The 21,558-nt window shown below is 43.2% G+C and overlaps 2 protein-coding genes across 6 annotated transcripts in view; one reads left to right on the forward strand and one right to left on the reverse strand.

Annotated features, from left to right (window-relative positions):
* The first annotated feature begins 90 nt into the window (after nucleotides 1–90).
* DNAJA4 (DnaJ heat shock protein family (Hsp40) member A4) lies at nucleotides 91–17,619 on the forward strand. The gene is made up of 8 exons (XM_027840736.1): nucleotides 91–196; nucleotides 873–1,011; nucleotides 5,552–5,732; nucleotides 7,726–7,830; nucleotides 8,542–8,769; nucleotides 10,226–10,456; nucleotides 15,293–15,393; nucleotides 15,482–17,619. Exons 1-8 carry the CDS (start codon nucleotides 126–128, stop codon nucleotides 15,695–15,697), a joined length of 1,272 nt encoding a protein of 423 aa, XP_027696537.1. The 5' UTR covers nucleotides 91–125; the 3' UTR covers nucleotides 15,698–17,619.
* The window catches only part of WDR61 (WD repeat domain 61), a 33,664-nt gene continuing 20,344 nt past the window's right edge, over nucleotides 8,239–21,558 (reverse strand). For 2 of the 5 annotated variants that reach the window (XM_027840737.1, XM_027840741.1), the window contains 2 exons: nucleotides 19,581–19,686; nucleotides 8,626–8,719 (listed from right to left, as the gene is read on the reverse strand). In XM_027840737.1, the coding sequence (XP_027696538.1) occupies nucleotides 19,597–19,686 (90 nt within the window). In that variant the 3' untranslated portion in view covers nucleotides 8,626–8,719; nucleotides 19,581–19,596. The other 3 variants (XM_027840740.1, XM_027840739.1, XM_027840738.1) reach the window with 3 other exon arrangements.

A 21,558-nucleotide genomic window follows, 5' to 3' on the forward strand; every position in this document is an offset into this window, starting at 1 on the left:
AGCAGCCACCGCCTCCCGCCCCGCCGCCGCCCCGTGGCCCCCAGCCCCGCCGCTCTGAGGCCCCGGGCCCCTGCCCGCTCACCGCTATCGCCGACACCGCAGCCGAGCCGCCCGAGGCCTCCGACATGGCCCGGGGTGGCGGCCAGAACTGGACCTCGGGGGAGGCGGAGGAACAGACCGAAACCCCCGAGCCCGAGTGAGTGGTGCGCCGTGCCGCGGGAAGCGGTGCCCAGGGGAGGGATCCCCCGGGGAAGAAGCCCCAAGTGGGGAGGGGGTGTCCAGGAGGAACGAAGGTCCCATCGGGGGAACGGGAGCCCCAAGGGGGAAGGGGATCTTCAGGGGGAACAGGTCCCTAAGGGGAAGGAATGCCCAGGGCAGGGAGGTCACCGGGGAAGGGAAAGCCCTCAGCGGGAGGAGTAGCCCGCGGGGAAGAGACACCCCCCCCGAGGGGAATCCCCCTCCCCCAATCTCTGCCGAAGCTCCTCCGCCAGCGCAGCCCGCGGGAACCTCCGCGAACGTTCTAGGGCCACTGTGGCGTCACCGGTGCGCCGAGGAACCTTCCGCCGGCAACCATAAAAGCGGCCGCGGAGGAGCCCCGGGGTTGTGTGTGCAACTGGCACGGGACAGGGGCGGGTGGGAGGCGACCGCGACAGCTGGGGGCGTCCTCGGGCAGGGAGCCGCGGCCGCTGGCAGGAGCTCGGGGACCTGCGGCTGCGGGCCGGCGCCGGAGCTAGTCGGGTAGCCGGGGCTGCGACCGGGCGGCCGGACCGACTTGGGGTCCGAGGGCAGCCGCCGCCTCCTCAGCCGGTCCGTTCGGTCGTCCGGCCCCTCGGGGCTCCTTCGCCCACCTGACCCACCGCCCCCTCCCGCAGAGCGAAGATGGTCAAGGAGACCGAGTATTATGATATCCTGGGGGTGAAGCCCAGCGCCGCCCACGAGGAGATCAAGAAGGCTTATCGGAAGCTGGCCCTCAAGTACCACCCGGACAAGAACCCGGACGAAGGCGAGAAGGTGAGGCGGGGGGGGGGGGGGTGCGGTCCGCCCCCCCACGGGGTCCTGCCGCAGGCCGGGCGGAGGAGGATGAGGGAGAGGGATGGAGAGGATGCGGCCGGCCGCTGGCGTCCCGCGCCCCCCGGCCCTGGGCGTTGAAAGTTGACTGGGGAAGAATCTTTAATCATTGAGACCCCAGGAAACGGGAGCCCCGCTGGAGCTGTGGGCACAGGGCGCAGGCGGCCGCAGAGGGCCGAGAGGAAGAAGGGGGAAGGAACTTTATCAAAAGCAGGCAGCGTTTAATCGTGGTCTGTGGGCACCTTCAGCGTGGCCGGCCCGGGACAGCCGGTAACTGTCAGCCCTAGCAAGCATTTCTCAGGGTGCAGAATTACCAGGCGGACCAACGATCTTTTTTTTTTTTTTCCTCCATGAGAGAACAGTAGCCGCGGTGGCTCTGTCGGGGTCAAAGCTGTCACCTTGGCAAAGTCAGGGGGATGAGTGGAGGAGGACCGGCCCGAATGGTCATCAAAAAAGCAGCCGTGCAACTTTTTATAAATGTTTATATACAGAGCTTTAAACGGATAGAGTAGTCAAGAAAAGCTCAAAAGTGAACATGGATAGGTATAACAATAACCTCATTTATGCAATACTGTAATGTTTACAAAGGACAAATTCACTTAGTTTCTCTATGGTCACAGATGAAGTACGTGTCAGTATCCAACTCTCCCCCGTTAATTAAGCTGAGAAAATTTTGCCAGGTGTAAAAATGAGAACTAGAAACCATAGAGCCAGATGTTAGCCTGTAATAATCAAGGGGGATGCTGGGACTAGTGAATCTGCAGGACTCAATGACTCAGTGACATGTATATAGTAGGGCTAAAGCCAGAACTGAGTGTTCTCACCAAGCACCAACGTGGTGAGCTTGAGGTGGGAAGGGGAGCCACTTGGCCGGGGTTAAAAGTTTCCTGCCAGTCTCTAGATCGGGCTGAGAAGGAGCCCCCTTCATTTCCAACCTGGGTGATCCAGAGACCCAGTCTCAAACAAGCAAGAGGAACACTTTTTGTGGAAGTGCCAGATTTCATACTTTTGATGGTTACTGTCCCTTGACCAAAAACAAAAAGATGACTATCACACACTGAATTCTGGAGAAAGGCACCATGGTCATTCTCCCTCCCTGCATCAGATAAAGTGTGTCCTTTATGCTTTGTCATTTTCATGTAAGCTCTGTGGGCTTCCTTCTCCTTTGGTCTGAAGCTGGCTCCAGGGGGACACTGTGAAGCAGGCTAGCTAGCCACAGTTAACCATGGGCTTCTGTTTAGTACCTATGGAAACAAACGTGGGATCAAAATACCTGTCTGCCTTATTCATTTCAGAGTGGGAGCTGCTTCAGAGCATTTGCCTGGGCACTGATCGAATATTTATATTTAGCTACATGTACTTTATGTGAACGGTGGCCATCGTCACAAGTTTAAAATACTTGCTGTTAGGCCATTTGTCTCTTGCCCACTTATGTTCGTTCTCATCTATATTTAGGGGACAACTAATTTTCTCTTGTCTTACGTAGGTCATTTTAAGGTCTCGTGTGCTGCTTGCTAGTCAGCTCTAAAGATGCAGTCGGCATCATGGATGATCTTATTTCTTGTTCTTGGAAAATGTGATTCAAGATTCTTAAAGTCTTTATAAACAAACCGAGTTGTAATTTTCCAAAATGGTCATCTTAGATTGCTTTTTTTGAAACACATAATTTAGTCCTTATCAATCTCTAGATCAAAAACCTCACAGCCAAACAAGATTAAATATAGAATCCTTAACCTGTCCAGCATTTAAATCATCTGTGCAAGCTGGCTCCAACCTCCTTTCCCATTATTCCTCTTCAAATATTCAGCTGGTCTATTCTAGCTTGGCAAAGTTTTGGATAGAATTCTAGGTGGTCTCACTTCTGCCATTCCCTGTACCCATTTGCTCCCTCCAGTCCCCTCATACTCTATAAATTCATCTTCAGTCATAAGCCCCTCTTTCTTGAAGAAATCTTTATCATTTAGCTCTGCCATGCACCCCTTCCTCCCCCCCCAAGAGAATGTGTTCCTTCCCTTTAACCTTATGCATTCACTAAGTTAATTCTCTTTACTGTGAAGGATGTCATTGAGGTCCACCTCTTTTAAATCATACTTATCCCTGCTGGTGGAAAGCAAGTTCCTTCTTGAGGGCAGTGCCAACCATTGCTTTATGGGATTCTGGGTACGGCTGGCTAAGGAAATATTTGTGCAGGTTATTTTATGTTAACATTTTCAATGTTTATATATAATTCTTTGGCTGTACTAGAATATTTTCATAATTGAATGTTGAAATAAGTGTGCCAGTAGGCTAGAGGTTTAGAGATCCATTTTAACTAGCTATAAGATATTGTACACACCCCACCCCACCCCAAACCTACCCATGGCCTGATTTACCCAAGGTTGTCTTCTTGAGTTGGTTTTAAATATGGTTCTGATTTGGGGGGGGGAGTGAGTTAGGGGACTAGCTTGTCCTTTCCAGCTTGTCCTTATCTAAGATTAGGGAAGAGAATCACAGCTGGAGTTGGAAGGGATTTGCCAGCCAAACCTTATTTTTTACAGATGATGAAGTGAACTTGCCTAAACTAAGATCATGACACAGTTAGTAAATAAAGTAAGAGCTGGAATTGGAACTCAAGTCCTCAGACTCCAAATCCAATGTCCCTTTTCTAAGTCTATGGGAAAAACTCTCAAGTGGAAAGCACCAAATGGCGCCCACTGCTGTATCTTAGTGGAGGAAACAGGCAAGAACATTACACCATGTTACAGAAGAAATCCTAGTCCAGACCCCACATGTCAGAAAAGGAGGGAAAAGTGAGTAGTGGACTGGCACGTTTAATGAGTATGAGGCAAAAAAAGGAGATGGGGGTTTTCACAAGGGAAAATAGCAAGGCCCCATAACTTGGATGGCATGTGCAGAGAGAGGATAGTTTCTCTAAGAAACTCAATCCCAGAGTTCTTGTGGGAGGAAATGGTGAGGTGTAACTTTAAAGTCCTGATGTGGCTACCAAATTTGGTTTCTTCTGTCAGGACTACTAATTTGGTTTTTTGTTCTTATTGATGACTGTACAATGAAGACAGTAAGACCTCTTTCCCTCCCTCCCCAAGTGCAAGGAAGGCTTGGGGCTTCTCATTCTGGCTTGTTGTGGGTTGTTGCTAAGCATCAGCATTACTAGGAAGCTGGGCTTTGTGGTCAAGCTCTTTGTACACAGACTCCACCAGCTTAGGGCCAGCAGCATAATTGGGGGGGATCAGAACATGTATCAGTGAGGCAGCTAGTCAGCTTGGGTCACGTTTAACTTTTATAAGCTAAAAAGACCCGTTACTAGGTGGGGCTTAAAGTTATTTGTAGATGGAAGTACGGACCAAACTTTGGAGGTACTGATGACGCTGGGGCCAGTTTCATTGTCTTCGTCTCTTTGGCCATAGTATTCAAACTGATTGTCTAGTGCTAGAAGCAGCTATAGACAAGCTATTAGTGTTCAATTTAAGATACTTTAAAAATATGTGTAAAAAGTTTAGTTTCATGTACAAATCTGCTTGTATATTTAATGTGTTCGCGCTTGTTTTTAAAGTTCATAATAAACACAAAAATGTAAAAGTTTGAACTTCTCTATACTGTTGTCTTTAAATGACAAATTACCAGTGGTTTGAAGAGCAAACTTATCAAAGCACTTAACTTGACTTACTACAGTGAAAAAAGGGCTAGTTAAGCTACTAAAACTCTCTGAGCCATCAGCCTCATCCTCATCGGTGGTCAGTTAATGTTTCTCATTGTGATTTTTACGATGGACTTGGCCATTGTGAGTTTGAGACTGGCCCGTTTCTGAGGGCAGCTTGACCTGGGTTTCAGTTCCAAAGTCCTAATTCCCTTTGTGTTACTTAAGGTGCTGTGTGTTTCCCTGTCTGCAAAAGGAGGCTGATAATAACTACTTCCTCAAAGAAATAACATACAAATAAATGCACAAAAACATTTCAGCTCTGATCACAATATGCACTATAAATGTAGGCTTTAAGATTTAACAAGGGTTCCTTGAGCCTCAAAGAAAGCATGTGAAGTCATAATTCAAGTAACCTGCACGTTATGTACGTAGGAAGAACAGGACAGTCATGGAGGTGAACTGTCTTGGCCATATGAGCCACCAGAGAGTGAGGAGGAAAAGGCAAACAGGGTGCCCCCACATGGTACCTGGAACATGAGCCCCAAGAATCAAATCCTGATTCTGACATTGGCTGGCAGCACAGCCATGCACAGTCACCGATTGGGCCCCTCCAAGGAAGCCTACTTTTCTCCTCATCTGTAAAAGTTGGTAAAAAGTAGTCCTCCTGGACAGCCTTAGCTATCAATTACCAAGAGAAGCCCTTTGTTGTAACCTTTCCAGTCATCAACAAGCTACCGTTATTGGAACAGCACCCAGCAGAGAAATTGCTCTTACTCAGATGATAGCTCTGCTTATTAAAGCTGTTCTACTCAAGTCTCTGGTTTTGTTATTGTTTTTGTTTTCAAGTTTAAACTCATCTCCCAGGCTTATGAAGTACTTTCAGATGTAAAGAAAAGGGAAATTTATGACCAGGGCGGGGAGCAGGCTATTAAAGAAGGAGGCACAACGAGCGGCAACTTCTCCTCACCCATGGACATTTTTGACATGTTCTTTGGCGGTGGAGGCCGGATGACTAGAGAGAGAAGAGGTAAATGGTTGGGGGTGGGGGTGGGGTGAGGGGTTTAAAGGTTAAAGTCTTAAATGTGCCAGAATCTTACACACAAGGGCCCTCTCCTATGCCACTCTTTAAGTTCACAATAAACTAGAAGATTAAAACGACTGAACTTTTATATACTTCTACTATATAGATATATATATAGTCTAACCCTACTATCTTCTGAATTATATGAATATAGGTAATACTGAGCTTTTGTAAGTTCATGGTTACTAGGTATTCTTCAGTTTACTAATTTAAAGGTAAAATATTCCTTATAGAACAGGGGTTCTGGGAGTACAGGAATAGATTGGGGGGTGGTGAATTTGGATAGGAAAAAAATATAATTTTATTTTCACTAATAAGTGAGATTTAACATTTCCTTCAGTTCTGAATGTAGGCAATAAACATTATTCTGAGAAAAGAAGTCCGTAGGTTTTCACCAGCCTGCCAAAGTGTCAGAGTGCCCATGACATTCCCCCAAAACGGTTACAAACCTCTGTTACAAAGAATTGCTTAGAAACCAAATAGTCCTTTTCCCCTCCCCCTCCACAAGACAAGTTTGGGTTTTTTGGGTTTTTTTAAAGGCCATGCCCATATACCAACAAAATCAGTTGTTTAGCACAGTACCTGGCACCTAACTGTTGTTTAAATAAATGCTCCTTGATTGAGTCAACTTTCCTGGTTGCTGAGATCTGCCAGCTTTGTGTTCAAAGTAGAAAATAAAGCTTCATTGATACTTTATTGGGGAATGAGGTGTTCCACAAGGTGAATATTCTGAAGCTTCTCCCTCGGAGGTGAGGCATTTTGTGAACTTGGATTATTATATGGTGGGGTAACTCAGCAATGTGCCTTCAGCAGCCATGGAGGTATGATGTTAGGGGTATGAATGGCCCCAGATTTAATGCTTTTCAGAGTAATTTGTTTCTGAATGTTCTCTCTGGAATTTCTCAGTTACCTTACCCTCCCCCACCTTTACCCCACTCCCCTTTATCTCTCTTCTACCCTTCAATTAATCTGCTTATAATCTGATATACAGCTAGGAAAAACAAATTACCAACTTATTAGAATTGTTTGTAAATTAAAAATAAATGGGGCCCTTTGAAAAGGGGGGAGGCTTAATTTTTTTAACTGCTTAGAAACCCTTTTAACTTACTTTTTCTCAATGTAGCCTAAATATCCAATCTTCAGTAAGTTAGGCATTTATAAATGTACTTATTTTCACTGATTTACTAACCCAAATTAGAAGGACCTAGATTATCAGATCCCAAAAGACAAAGAATACTAAAACTTAAAATGTACCATTTTAATGAGAATTATCTTAATGCATTCCATCCCAAACAATGGTTAGGGTTACATACACTTCCTCTAACCTATTATATTTCTTTGCTTCCTACAAAACTATCAAGTTTTTAAAAATTTATAATAATGTGATTGAGGACTCAAGGATAGAAGATAGATCCATTAAGACTTAGCTTATATATTTATTTCACTGCTTTAAAAAAATCTTTTTTAGTGATTTAGGAAGTCTGGTGTTTGTTTTGGTGTTTTGTTTTTTTTTGGTTGGAAGTCTGGTTTTTACCTTCCTGAAATAAGCTTCAACTAAGTGTTTATCAGGAATTAGTGGGCTTATTATTTAAACAATCTTTTTGCTTATGTTGTTTTACTTTATATTGAGTACAGGATGACCTTTCTGCCTCACTCAGATTTGCTCTAAGAAAATTAGCTTGGGAAGTAGTTTAATTTTTAGCTAAAACTAAGATGCAGAACTCTCAGATTAAAGAGGTGACTTGTAAGTGACAAGAAGAGCCTAATTCACAGAAATATAGAGGCGGAAAAACTCTCTGAGCTTATTCCCCTGCTGACCAGAGAGAAACACTAGATAAGACAGAAACGCTGTCCTGTTTTAGGGTGACTCGTATTAAGCCTGAACTGATGAGGTTTCCTAATGCATTTGTCCTTACGTTGGTGTACTTTTTCTCGGAAGGCAAGAATGTCGTGCATCAGTTGTCTGTATCGCTTGAAGACATATATAATGGAGTAACAAGGAAACTGGCACTCCAGAAAAATGTAATTTGCGAAAAATGTGAAGGTAATGAATTGGGGGGGGGGGGGGCAGGAGGAATACTTCCCAGACTTTAGAGTGAAATGTACATATCTTTTAAACTAATAAAGTGAAATATAACACACACTCTCACTGCCCCCCCAATTCTTCATTATTACATACACATAGTTTGCTTTCTTACAAAGTATAAATTTACTACCTGCCAGAGAAAACTGAAATTTTATGCCATTCAAAGTCTATGAATTTATTAATACACATTTTTAAAAATTTCTCTCAGTGTTTAAAAAAAAAAAGGGCAACAAAACCCTTTTGTAACTGGTGGATTGAGTGCTGGGCCTGGAGTCAGGAAAACTCATCTTCCAGAGTTCAAATCTGGTCGCAGACTTGCTAGCTGTGTGACCCTGGGCAAATCATTTAACCCTGTTGGCCTCAGTTTCCTCATCTGTAAAATGAGCTGGAGAAGGAAATGGCAAACCACTTCACTGCTTCTGCCAAGAAAACCCCCCAGAAAAGAGTCACGAAGAGATGGACATGACTGAACAACGAAAAACTACTAATTTTAAGGTGGTCTTTAGTATACTTCAGAAAATATTTCATTCAAGGTTTTCACTCTGTACATAACATTTTCAAAGGAACAATCAAAATATAAACATGTGGCCACTATCATAGCTTTTAGATTTTTTTGCTCTGATTAACTCTGAGGAGATCATAGATATCATTTTTGTTTTGCTTCCCTAGGAATTGGTGGGAAAAAGGGATCCGTTGAAAAATGCCCCATCTGCAAAGGGAGAGGAATGCAAATTCATATCCAGCAGATTGGGCCAGGAATGGTCCAGCAGATTCAAACAGTATGTCTTGAATGTAAAGGCCAAGGTGAACGAATTAACCCCAAGGACCGGTGTGAGAACTGTAATGGCTGTAAAGTTGTAAGAGAGAAAAAAATTATAGAAGTTCACATAGAAAAAGGTGAGGCCCCAGGGCTAACGTCAGCCTCCCACCCCCACCCCCGACCTGCTTTTCCCAATGAACATCCAGTCATCCAAGAGAGCTCTGAGGACTCAAACACTTGTCCTTGTACAAGGTTCTGTCCTAATTCAGTTAAGCATAATAGATGGAGAAATAAAATCTGCCATCGATTTTGTCATGTTTTCCTTAATGCTTCTTGCCTCTAACTCTTACGAACACAAGGATTTCTTTGTGGATAACTGCAGTCTTTCTTTTCTGGGATTTTTCTCTTCTCCCCTTTTTTGATACTATGACCCGCCATCTTTCAAAAGCTTAGCCCAGGGGTAGGGAACCTGTGGCTCTGAGGCCACATGTGGCCTTCTAGATCCTTAAGTGTGGCCTTTTGACTGAAATCAAATTTTATCATAATATTCCCTTTCTGCTCCATCCAGTTGTCCCAGCATAGGAATCAGGCTCAATGCTGTTCTTGATGCCTACCAGACAACATCACAGCCCTCTTTCAAATTTAACTCCTTTAAAAAAAAAATTGCCCAATCAATATAAGGATACCTTCTATAAACAGCAAACAATCCCCCATCTAACTACCGAAGAAAGTATAAAACCCAGTATCAGGGTAGCTAGATGGCACAATGGATAGAGCACTGGCCTTGGAGTCAGGAGGACCTGAGTTCAAATCTGGACTCAGACACATGATAAACACTAGCTGTGTGACCCTGGGCAAGTCACTCAACCCCAATTGCCTTGCAAAAACAATAACAACAAACAATATCAAAAAGTACAGTGCTATTCTTAATTCTTTTAAATTTCAAGTTACATTATTTCTGTGTCTGCATATCAGTATTACTTTGCTAGGGTTTAACAGTGTCAGCTACACCTACATATATCACAAAATAAGAATTAGGAGTGAACTCTACAAACAAATCCAAATGGCATATAGAAACATTAGTCCCATTCCAGACTGCTACTGACATGGTGGCATGACCATGACTTATGATATAACATTTGACCTCTCCTTTCCTATCTTCCCATCTGTAAAAAGGTGGTGATAATCCCAGCCCCCTCCTACAGAGGTCATGTTAAAGAGATGCCTGTAAAGGCCTTGGAGGCAGGTGGTGGCTCAGTGGATAGAGCTTGGAGCCTGGAATCAGCAAGACCCGAGTTCAAATCTAGCCTCAGACACGCAGTAGCTGTGTGACCCTGAGCAAGTCACTTAACTTGTGTCTGCCTCAGCTTCCTCAACTGTAAAATGGGGATAATAATAATATCACCTACCTCTCTCAAGGGTTGTTGTGAAGATGAAATGAGATATCTGTAAAGGGCTCAGCACAGTGCCCAGCACATAACAGTAGGTGCTATACAAATGCTTATCCCCCCCCCCCCCCCCTTGAAAAAAAGGCTTACAAATAAGGGCTGTATTTAAGAAAACGGTCAATCAATAAGGGATGATGTTTCCTAGGTATGAAAGATGGACAGAAGATCATGTTTCATGGAGAAGGAGATCAGGAGCCTGAGCTGGAGCCTGGTGATGTCATCATTGTGCTCGATCAGAAGGATCATGGTGTCTTTCAGAGAAGAGGCCATGATTTGATCATGAAAATGAAGATTCAACTCACTGAAGCTTTGTGTGGCTTCAAAAAGACGATAAAGACACTGGATAATCGAACTCTTGTTATAACTTCTAAGGCAGGTGAGCTTTGGGGTAGGTCTGTTACATATCATTCTGTATGTTTGCCTGTAAAAGTTCTGTGGGATTTCTTTGCTCCTGTCACTCACCGAGAGTCACCTTCAGTCACGCTCGGTGAATTCACTTTGCCTCTAATTCTCATATTGCCTCCCCACGCCCCCTCTTCTGTCCTTTGTTATAGGAAGATAACACTATTGACATTAGGCCATGCTTTTATTTTTTCCAATAGCAATGGTGTAGACTACTCCAGCCAAACTCTAAATTTTACAAAAAAGAATGTTGAAAACTATCTTTACATGTAACTACAGAAAAAAATACTATTAAGGAGAAAAACAAAAAGATTAATGTATCCACACGCTCTCCTCTGGGCCCTGGGTGGTAAAGCAAAAACAGACATCTCAGTCTCTCTCTCACTCACACACACACACACACACTTTTTCTAACGAGATATTTGGCTGATGATTGCACATTTTTAGTTTATCCTGAAGTGGCTTCTGAAAGAACAGTGGCAATTGTAGTGTAGCCAAGCAGAGAGACTAAGGGAGAACAGAGGGAGGGTTGTCCTGGGACCCACAGAACATTCAGAGGTCTCCAATGTGTTAGGTTTGTCTATGAAGTGTTTGTGGAAGCACATGGACAAGAATCACATGGTGGGGGGGGGGGGTGTGAGAAGAAGACATGAATGGGGTCTACTCTGCACTGTTGGAGAGAGTAGCCACATGAATCAGGCCACAAATCTACCGAAATACATAAAACCTGAGATGAAAATGTGAGCTTTCATCACATCAGAAGAGCAGATAGTGCTGAATTTGTAGTCAGAGAGAACTGAGTCCAACCCCCGCTGACAATTACTCACTAGCTTGTTGCAGTTTTTCCCAAACACTGTGGAGGACCCTGATGAAGTCGACTCCTCAGATGTAAATGGGTTACAGTGCTTAGAATCAGAGAGAATATCCAGATGGGAAGTCTGGGAAGGGTTCGAACAAAAGGTTCACGAGAACCGTTTTTTAACAGGTTTTCTCCATGTTATTGCCCTGGTCACGATGACTTCTCCCTCAGTTAGATGATGAGTCTACACCGCTCAGATCAGTCTTCATAGGTTTAAGGAGAAATAAGAGTGAAATAGCTAACGGGCTGGTCAAAGCCCAGACTGAATGATGACGCCCTGTGGCCCAGAGCTGACAGTGAAGAGGGATGGAGGGACGAATGGAGTCATGAATAAACACTTCAGAACTGACTGGCCCGTCCAAGGATCCTGTCTTCCATATCTTGTTTCTCATCTCTTCTTTAGTGTCTACTCATCTGGTGTCCCCCACCCACCATACCTCTTTCTTCCTTTCTACCAGCCATGCTTGAAATGATCATATGAAATATATATTTCTAAATATTTTCTCCCCTTAAAAACAACATGAGAACCATGCATGAAGTGGGGTGGGGCGGAGTACAGTGTACGTGTAGGGGAGGGTCTGAGCCACTCCTTAAAGAAGCACGTGTGCCACGTGGTCCCTGCTACTATGGGGACCTGTTTCAGGGGCACAGTTGCCACCTCAGAAAGAGAGGGGGGCAGGGAACCAAGGATGGATCCAAGAGGCTCACACACTTGCAGGCCCAGCAGCAGTGCTGAGAACTTAGCAAGACCATTGCTGCTGGCTTATCAGGGTGGAGGGAGAGAGATGGAAACGCAGGAAGCCCGTGAAGGCAGAGAAAGCTCTGCTTAGTAGAATTCTCTCATCTTCCTCCTTTTCCTCTCCCATCCCTTTATTATATTTCTCCAGTCCCTCACATCTCTCTCCTTTTCTTCTACAGTAATACTTATTTATGCTGAGATGTACCCATCTAGAAAATCAGCTTCCCAGACTGACACAGTAAAGAACCAAGACTTTTTAAAAGCCTGAATTCAGTAGCCAGTTGTTATGTTGTTCCTAACCCCTCAGGTCTCCACATTTCCATCTGCTTCACTTTATTTTAGACATACTTCTGACAAGACCAGTTGTCTGGTTCTTAAGTTCAGAGCAAATCAGAAAAGGGGGAAGAGAGGCGAGTTGCTAGAAGTAATCACCATACCAGCAAGAAGTTAACAGCTGCCACCAAAAAGAGATGGAAAAGCTAAACAGATAAAAGAACTCAAACCCCACAGTAATCCTGGTGTTAGTCTACACCAGGCCTGCATAACATATGGCCCGCCAAAGGATTTTGGGCGGCCTGCGAAAAATGCAGAGGATGTAAAACAGGCCTGCACAACATAGGGCCAAGAAAAATACATTTTTCATGGGCTGCCTGGTCTATGCATAGCTGAATATGGTTTAATGAAGCCTAAGAGTATTACTGTATTATAGTATAGAAGCAATTTGTTTCTCAGTGGGATCTCAAGTGATAAAGAAAAGGGTTGTTTATTGTTACTTAAAGTAGAAAAGTTTAAAGTAGAAGAAAAATGACCATTTAAAAGATTTCCATCAGAAATGTTGAAAATTAGGTTTTAATATATGGAGAAATAAGCTGCTGTTACAGTTTGAAAATCCACCTGTGTGGAAATCTTGTGTTCCCTGAGGGCAGCATATATCTCTGCTCCTTTCTCCCACATTTATGCTCATGCTCAGTTCTCCTCTTCATTATTATGGTAAAAAACAATACATATCAAGAGGTCCAAATGTACACAAGTCATCAAATTATATTAAAAGAGGACCCAGAACTGGGTTGTTCTGTGACAACTGGGTTGTCACAGAAAAATGACAACTTGGGAGGGATTTCAGGGTTGGGAAACAAAACCGGGCGAGGGCAAAAATTCATCTTATCCTCCTACGTTTTTGTATTCTTACTTAACAGCAAGAATACCTGGTTCTGTTTCTAGAATAGGTTTCTATAGTTTATCATCATTCCAGCACAAGTCTTTAAGTTAGGAATCACTTCCTGGCAGCATACCATAGGGATTCTGATAGCAACAGTCCAGGCAGTATTTCTGTGATCCTCCTTGTTCTTTATGATGCACAGCTGTACTCTACAGGAAACCATGTTGTCTCTGTGATAACTCTTAGTTTTATTCCTCATTTTGTGTGGGCATTAGTTTCTTGATGGACTTGGAGTTTTTTTTAAAGTACAATTTTTGATGTAAAATAGTTTTGTAAGTAAATTCCAAAGATTTAAAAAATTATTTGCACAAGGAAATGATTGGGTGGGGGAGCCCACACCCACAGCGGACGGACTTGACAATGTTTATTTACGTGGAAGAAATAGCTAGAGGTTTAAGTGGGCTTTAAGCTTGAGTCAACTGTGCCCTTAATGCTTTAAAAGAAAACAAAGCAACAAAACAAAACTTTCTTAGCTCAGTGGCTGCTGGACAGAAACAGGCAGAGGCAACATTTGGTCGTCAGGCCAGAGTTAGCTGGCCTCTGCTCTAGAAGGCAGAACCAGTGGCCTGACTACTGTGCTTCTTTATCACAGCCTTTTAAAAAGTACATTAGGGGCAACTAGGTGATAGAGCACCGGCCCTGGATTCAGGAGGACCTGAGTTCAAATTTCGCCTCAGACACATAACACGTACTAGCTGTGTGACCCTGGGCAAGTCACTTAACCCCATTGCCTCGCCAAAAAAAAAAAAAAAAAAAAAAAAAAAAAAAGTACATTAGCTTTAACACACCCACCCACACTTCCCCCCCCAAAAAAACCAGGAATCGGCTCAAGCTTGAGATCAGCTAAAACTTATAGCTTTTCTTCCACGTAAATACTGTCAAGTCAGGTCTCTCTTGTCCTGTACTTGTGGATAATTTTAAAAAATCTTATTTCGCTCAAACTAAGAGTGCTCTAGACCTTCTTGGCAAGCCTCTAGTTGTAGTATATAGTTACAGACAGGGCAGATTTCAGCCCTAGAAGGAAGAACTTCCTACTACTTAGGAGCTAGTAGACCCTCGTGACAAACACCAGGTGGCCCCTTGATGCTGGGGATGTTGTCAAAGACTCTCCCACCCTGAATGAGAGGTAGAAAACATCCTAGTCCCCAACAGGGGCTCCAACTCTGACATGGTATCAGACTGCTAGGAGATGAGACTTTGTATCCAAAGTGTTTTTAGACTGACTTTTATCCATCCACATGAGGCCTCACTGCTGGCGTGTGTGATAGTAATATTTACAGCATAATCACCTTTGCTTCTCAGACAAGGAGACTGATCCTCTCTCTTTCTTCCTTCATTACTTTGGTAGTAGCCTCCCGTTTTTTTCCCCTCTTATATGCTTGTGATAATGGTTAGTGACCACCACTGTTATCCTCGGGTTGAATTCAGGGGCGTAATACTGTATCCTCCAACCTCTTCCCCAGTGTACGTGATGAAATATGCCGTTAAATGTTGGAAGGTGGATGCAAAGGGAAAAATGCTCACAAAAACTATGTCTTTGAGGTGTGTGGCTGTAAGGAAAGGGTTTAGAAATCTGTTCTGATGTTGCTGGGAGCATCTTTTAAGGTTGTTCATTAACTGTACGTATGATATGCGTGTTGCTCTCCCAGCTGCCTCTGTGTCCAGCCCTTTTCGGATGACAGACGCTGTTCTCGACCTCACTGCCCCTCTCACAGGCAGCATAGCCTGCGTTAGCCACAAGTTCATAAAGCTTTGTCTTTGAATACTGGCGAAAGAGGTGTGGGGAGCAGAAATTCTTGTGTCTAAATTTCCCACTGGACCACTTTACATATTATATATACTCAATAGTACTTTTCCAAGGCTTTGACACCTCCCCCCCCAGCTTAACATCGCACTGACACTTTATTATTATGTAGGTTGCATTCAGATGCACCACAGAACTAGAGACTATTCATTCTTAGTGCCTAATAAAACCAACCTCTCTTACGGGCAGGTGAAGTGATAAAGCATGGTGACTTGAAATGTGTACGTAATGAAGGCATGCCCATCTACAAATCATCACTAGAGAAAGGCTCTCTCATCATACAGTTCTTGGTAAGTTTGTTTCCTCTTACTATGTGAAAAATGTCTTCCAGTGACACCTTTCCCCTTCCCTTTATGTGTGCTTTTCCCCTCAACACAGGTTATCTTTCCTGAAAAACACTGGCTTACTCAAGATAAATTGCCTCAGTTAGAAGCTTTACTTCCGCCGCGACAAAAAACAAGAATCACAGATGACATGGATCAGGTAGAACTCGAGGAATTTAACCCCAACGAACAAAACTGGCGCCACAGCACAGAAGCGTATGAAGAGGATGACGAGGGCCCCAAAGCAGGAGTGCAGTGCCAGACAGCGTGACGTGGCGTGGTGTGTGCGGACTAGCAAACTGATGAATGTAAAGTTGGCACAATGAAAATGGCATCGCTTTAATGGCCTTGTGTCTGGGCTGTCCTGTGTGTGTGTATGTGTGTGTGTGTATGTGTGTGTGTATGTGTATGTATGTGTGAGTTCAGCACAAGGAATTGCTGAGTGTCCCCTTTGTTGGTTGTATCTTAAGTTACAGCTTAATTTATATTTAAATGTTTTTAAGTGTAAATCACATCTAGTCTGCATATGGAATCTTTTCATTTACACTTCCAGGTTGTAGCTTTGGGAAGCCCCTGACTGAAAGTTGTGGTTCTCAGGTATCAAAACTGGAGCCCTGGGGCAGTCAGGCAGCTGTGGGTGACTGCGAGCGCCCCAGCCTGCGCCCACAGCAGTGAGTGATGCCGTCATCTCTGGGCTCTCCCCCACTGCTTTTTCTGGGGAAGGAAGAGAGCACCTAGGCCCAAGAGGCACCTGCTTCACCACACTGAGATGGGAAGGGCAGCCCGCAGCACCTGGCCCACCCTCTGGTGTGGGCTGAGGTCACTCTCCTCACCTGGAGGAGTTACCAGGCAGTTTTGGATTAGATTCTTCTATTACTACTCACCCTTCCAAAACATTTGTTGGTATGAGAAAAAACCCAACCAAACCACCTGTCTGGAGGTGATACTGAAAATACAGTTTGGCCGCAGTCCCCTTACTTGCCTGTTGCCTACCTGACATTGCTTTTTCCCTGTTGGCCCCCTGTATAACACCGACCAAGCCAAAGAGCTTCACTGTAGAGAATCCTTCTCTACATTCCCAGCCACAAATATGACCCTCAGATGCTGGGATGTCTATAGTAAAATAGTAGCAAGTTGAGCTATTTGCATATCTGAGTGGCTTCAGGAACAATTTGTAAATTCTGTCTGTCAGTAGTACTATGTTCAATATGTTGATGTTCGCCACTTCTTTACTCACCTGTCCTATAAAACTGAACTTTTTAAAAAAGAGTGATGACTGAGGAAGTTTGCTTTTATACTTGCACGAGGGCATTTCTTTCTGTTCTGCTTTGTTCCTGGATGGTGGATACCAGGCTGGTGGTCCCGCCATGTCTTCGGAGGGCTTCTGTTCTCTGACAACATTGTAGCTGGCCATTAACGGGTCTCTCAGCTTTACTACCAACCCAACACATCTCTCTAACCTTGACCTACCCATCAAATTGCACTGAATTCCATTATAAGTGAGGTAAGTCAGCCAGCCAGCCAGCCTGAAAAGGTTTGTTCCAGTGGACAAGTACAGACAACTGAGGTGTGGCTGTTGACAGTAAAACGGGAAATGGGTTTCCCTTCCAAACCTGTAGTAAATTTAAAAATGCCAAACCCAAGATAATCCTATTGAAACAGACCTGATTGAGCTACAGTGCTCTCAGCTACAGTAGATAACTGCCATTTGTGGAGGTCTGACCTATCTGTGAGGCAATGTAGACATGCAGGCAGGTCCAGGGACTAGATAATAGTTGCTGGGCTAAGACCTAGAGCTAAGTCTCATTTGTACAATGTTAACGGTTCCTTTTCCCAATGACCAAAAGTGCTGACAGCGTATGCGGGACTTAAGGGAAAAAACAATGCCTGGCCAATAACATTGTGGCACAGGCCAGAGCAATTTGGTGAACTTCTTTCTCCCTGTGCACAAATGGAGTTTTACATTTAAACTGAATCAAGGTTCCTGCTCCCCCACCCTCGCCACTTTGTGTTTTCTTAAGAATGATTAGTACTTAGCAATGTGAGTTCTATCACAATTTTATTTTTCTACATTCTTCTGTTGATTAAGTAGACTGTCTAGATGGGGACCACAGAGGGGCATTACTTTAAATGATTTTTTCACCTGTATTTTCAAGTCATTCTGAAAATAAAATTGCACTGGTATTTGAAAGATAAGTGACTTTTATTCCTTTTGAAAGCATGATGTTCCAAGTCAGGAAATTGACTGCCAGTTTCAAAGCTTGAGGCTTGCCAGCCCAGTGAACAGACAGACCCCATGGAATCATTACAAAAGATGTCAGAGACACGAGACTTGGCTGTATCACTTTTCCTAACTGTGTAACTGACAAATTTGAAGAAAAAACACTTATTATTTCAGGTAGTATAGATATTTCATCCAAACTAAAGGCATGACTGTATTAGACTGTGGCTTCTAAGATACAGATATTAACTGCTAAAAAAACTGCATCAGGTAATGCAATTATCATGATGACTTACATTTAAACAATGAACTGATCTTTTTTTTTTTGCTTTTTGGTGAGGCAGTCATGGTTATGTGACTTGCCCAGAGTCACACAGCTAGTAAATGTCAAGTGTCTGAGGCTGGACTTGAACTCAGGCCCTCCTGCCTCCAAGGCCAGAGCTCTAACCACTGCACCACCCAGCTGCCCCTAGAAGCTGATCTTCTAAGAAAATTTGTGTTAACAGGAAAGTTAAGCACCCTTAAAAAAGTCAATTTATAAAGATAACATGATCACATTAACATGTGGCACCTGATTGTTTACAGACCACTTTCCATACAACCATCTTGTAATGTAGGTAGTTTAGATAATTTTTATCCCTGTTTTATCAAGAAAATGGAGGCTCAGAGAAGCTCCACGTTTACCAAGTGCCATTGCTTGGACCTGAATCCACATTTTCTAACTCTCAAGCCATCTATCTTTGACTAGACCATGCTAGGGGTGAGACAGAATCGTACCAACACTTGAGTTCTTGCAAATTCTATGTTAGTCTTAACAGTAATTCTCTAATTACTACGGAAGAGGAAAAGGGAATTAAAATATGACTTCATCCAAGGATTAAGAAAGGAATTAGGTTAAAGATCGTACTTTGAAAAAAGAGGAATTGTGTGCGTCCTTGTACCAGTCTGTTTCCTATGACATCATCTTTTTCTGACCTCCTCTTACTTATCCTAAGTGTAGAGCTTTCTGCTGCTTCCTAAGGGACCCTACTCCATTCTCAAGTCACTTTCACTGTACCATACCATTTCTATAGTAGTGCTTTCCACACTACCACTCTATGGAGGTAAGTAATGTCCCTAGGGAAACTGAGGCTCAGTGCTTAAACAACTGAGCAATTATTAGCTTTGAAATATCTTCCTGAAAGTTGTCAATTCCCCAGAACCAAAAAGACATCATTTGCTATTCCTGAATTGGAAAATTTTTGCCTTTTTGTCAAATATAGTTGAGTTTTTTGTTTTTTCATAATTTTTTTCTTGTAGGTCCAACTTCTCTTCCTTCTTTTCTAGCTACATTGAATGTCATTTTTTTTCAAAGCAATATTTCAATGACCGAAACTTTCAAGTAGAAACTTCAATTTTAGTGCACAAAAATAACTTCTGTGTAACTTAAAATACATGACAGGTAGGTAAGTCTGTTGGATAACCAAAGAAACAATTAAACACCTCTAGTCAGGTGGTATGTAAGCCTTGTTTTAAGCATCGAAATAAAAGGGGAAAAGGTATAACTAGACAGCTCCTTGGAAGCAAAACTGGTCTCTTCTTGACAGTTGTAACATTTGATTTCAAAAGACGTTAATTAAAGTGACTCATGGCTCTTTTCCCAAGTGAATTTGTTCAGACCCAATAGGGTCATCCACTTGAGAAAACTAGCTATCTATCTGAAAAGGGAAAGGGAATAAGGGAGTTTAAAAGACATTTTATACTATATCTAAATACCTGTGCAAAGAATATGGCATTCTTTATTAAAAGAATGAAAATGACAACTACATATAAATTTGTACTTGATTCTGCACAATGCAGCGTTCCATCTGTCCATCTGTTAACATGTACAAAGGTGGGGAATGGTGTGGTGCATCCCTCTCTGTGTTCCTTCCTCCCCCCAGCATTAGCCTACCCGGTTTGGAGTGTGATTAAGTCGGACAGTCATAGATATGAATTTCTTGGTCATCTCCAACGGACACAATTTTGGAGCCATTTGCATTGTATTTCACTCCCCAGACCTGCAAATACAATGGAAGGAAGAAAGTCACACCCACTGATACAGGTCAGGAAACCTCCATTTAGATCCTGGCTCTGCTACTTTCTGCCTGTGTGGCCTTGGACAAGTCAGTTGCCCTCAGCCTCAGTGTCCTCAGGGCTGATAATGATCTCCAAGGTCTTTTTCAGCTCTAAATTTCTCAAGAATGAAGATTTACAAAACCCTTGAGGGGCCAGTATCGGGGGAACTAGACCACCCACACCAAGCCTGGGGGTACTGAAAAAGAGACTCGATTTGGAGTCAGGGAACTGGGTCCAAATCCCAGCTCTGCCCCTTTTACTACCAGGGTAACCTCAGGCAACTAATTGCCCTCCCCTCTGCATCTGTAAAATGAGGGAGCCCCTCCTCTGTTAATGTGAAATTCAGCAGCAGCCCTTGGGCCATAAATCTACACTAGGGTGCTCTCAAACAAATTCCAAGTTTGTTTCTAGGAGGAAATGAGCCCACAAATGACTTTGGAGTCATTTCTCATTTGGGAACTTTGAAACTGTCCTATCACAAATTTCTCTTAGTTATCTCACTCTGCTGGTCGTCATTTTAACCCATGACCAGAAACCCTAAATTTAAGTCATTAATCCCTAACAGTTTAGCCAAACCAGTTGGAGAAAAGGCCAAATTCTTTTTTTAAGTGAAAGTTTCCTTACAGTGTTATTAGATTTCATTTGCTTCACCTCTTCCCTCCCCAAAATGAGGAATTTCTATCTTCTCCGTAGGAATAATTTTCTATATCTGAACAATATAAAGCCAATCTCATCTGGGAACAGAATTCTTATCAGTAAGAATTTAACCCAAGGTAGAATCAGTCACCAGGGAATAAGTAGTGAAAAGTTTTCTTGCAGCACTTTTGTGAATGAGTTTAAGCATGCTGGGTTATGGTCTCCTTTATGCAACCTGGCATCCTGAAACAGCTGCCACCATTAAAGAGCCTCCTCCAAGGCAAACTGGAATGAAACACAGCACCCGGCTAGAGAACGGCGACCTCTGGCAGGTAATAGGATATAAGCAGCTGTCTACATGATTTATGACTTTCAAATAAAATATGCATGTTCAGGAGCTTTCATACTTTTGTCAAAACTAAGAGCTGGACCACACTGTTTGGAACAATTAATTTATTTGAAGATTAAAATTCAAACCAAAGTGCACGTGATTATAGCCATCATTAAAGGGGGAAAGGAGACAGAAGGAAGATTTCAATCTTTATCAAAATGAGAAAAATCCCACAAAATCCATATGAAGACATGGTTTATTAAGAGTGAATTTCTATAATGGAGAGTCATCTTTTTTATTTAATATTTACCAAGAAAACTTGACATTTCATGTTTATACAGTACTTAGAATTGAAAGCACTTTACCAGCAGGCAAATGAATGGATCCACAAGGGTTTCCCTCCTCCACCAGTTTAAAAAGGCAAGCAGAGACTGTCAGTGCAAGTTTTTCTAGCTCCCTGTACTAAAACTGGGACCCTTGAAGAGAAATTCTATCACTTCATGTCTAAAATGTGGCAAATCACAATTTGAAACAGGTGTGTTTTGTTTTGGCAACTGACATCAAAACTCCTGGGCTGTTTGCCCATTGACCAAATATATTCAGGAGTCTCAAAATGATAAACAGGATTTCAAAGCCTGACCATGGTCAAATGCAGTTCTCTCCAGTTTCTGCAGTACCCAGACAAAGCCCATCAGCCACAGTACATGGAGAGCTGCTGGTGGCACCTACTTTTTTTGTGAGGATGCAGGTTTCCTCGACTATATCTGATTGGGAAGCTAAGCCTCTGAGGTCTTGACCAGATGTCCCTTTGGCTTCCTAAAGCATAGCTCTAATCACATTACTCCTG

This window comes from Vombatus ursinus, unplaced genomic scaffold (genome assembly GCF_900497805.2).
Source record: "Vombatus ursinus unplaced genomic scaffold, bare-nosed wombat genome assembly UNPS02014847.1, whole genome shotgun sequence".
Lineage (NCBI taxonomy): Eukaryota > Metazoa > Chordata > Mammalia > Diprotodontia > Vombatidae > Vombatus > Vombatus ursinus.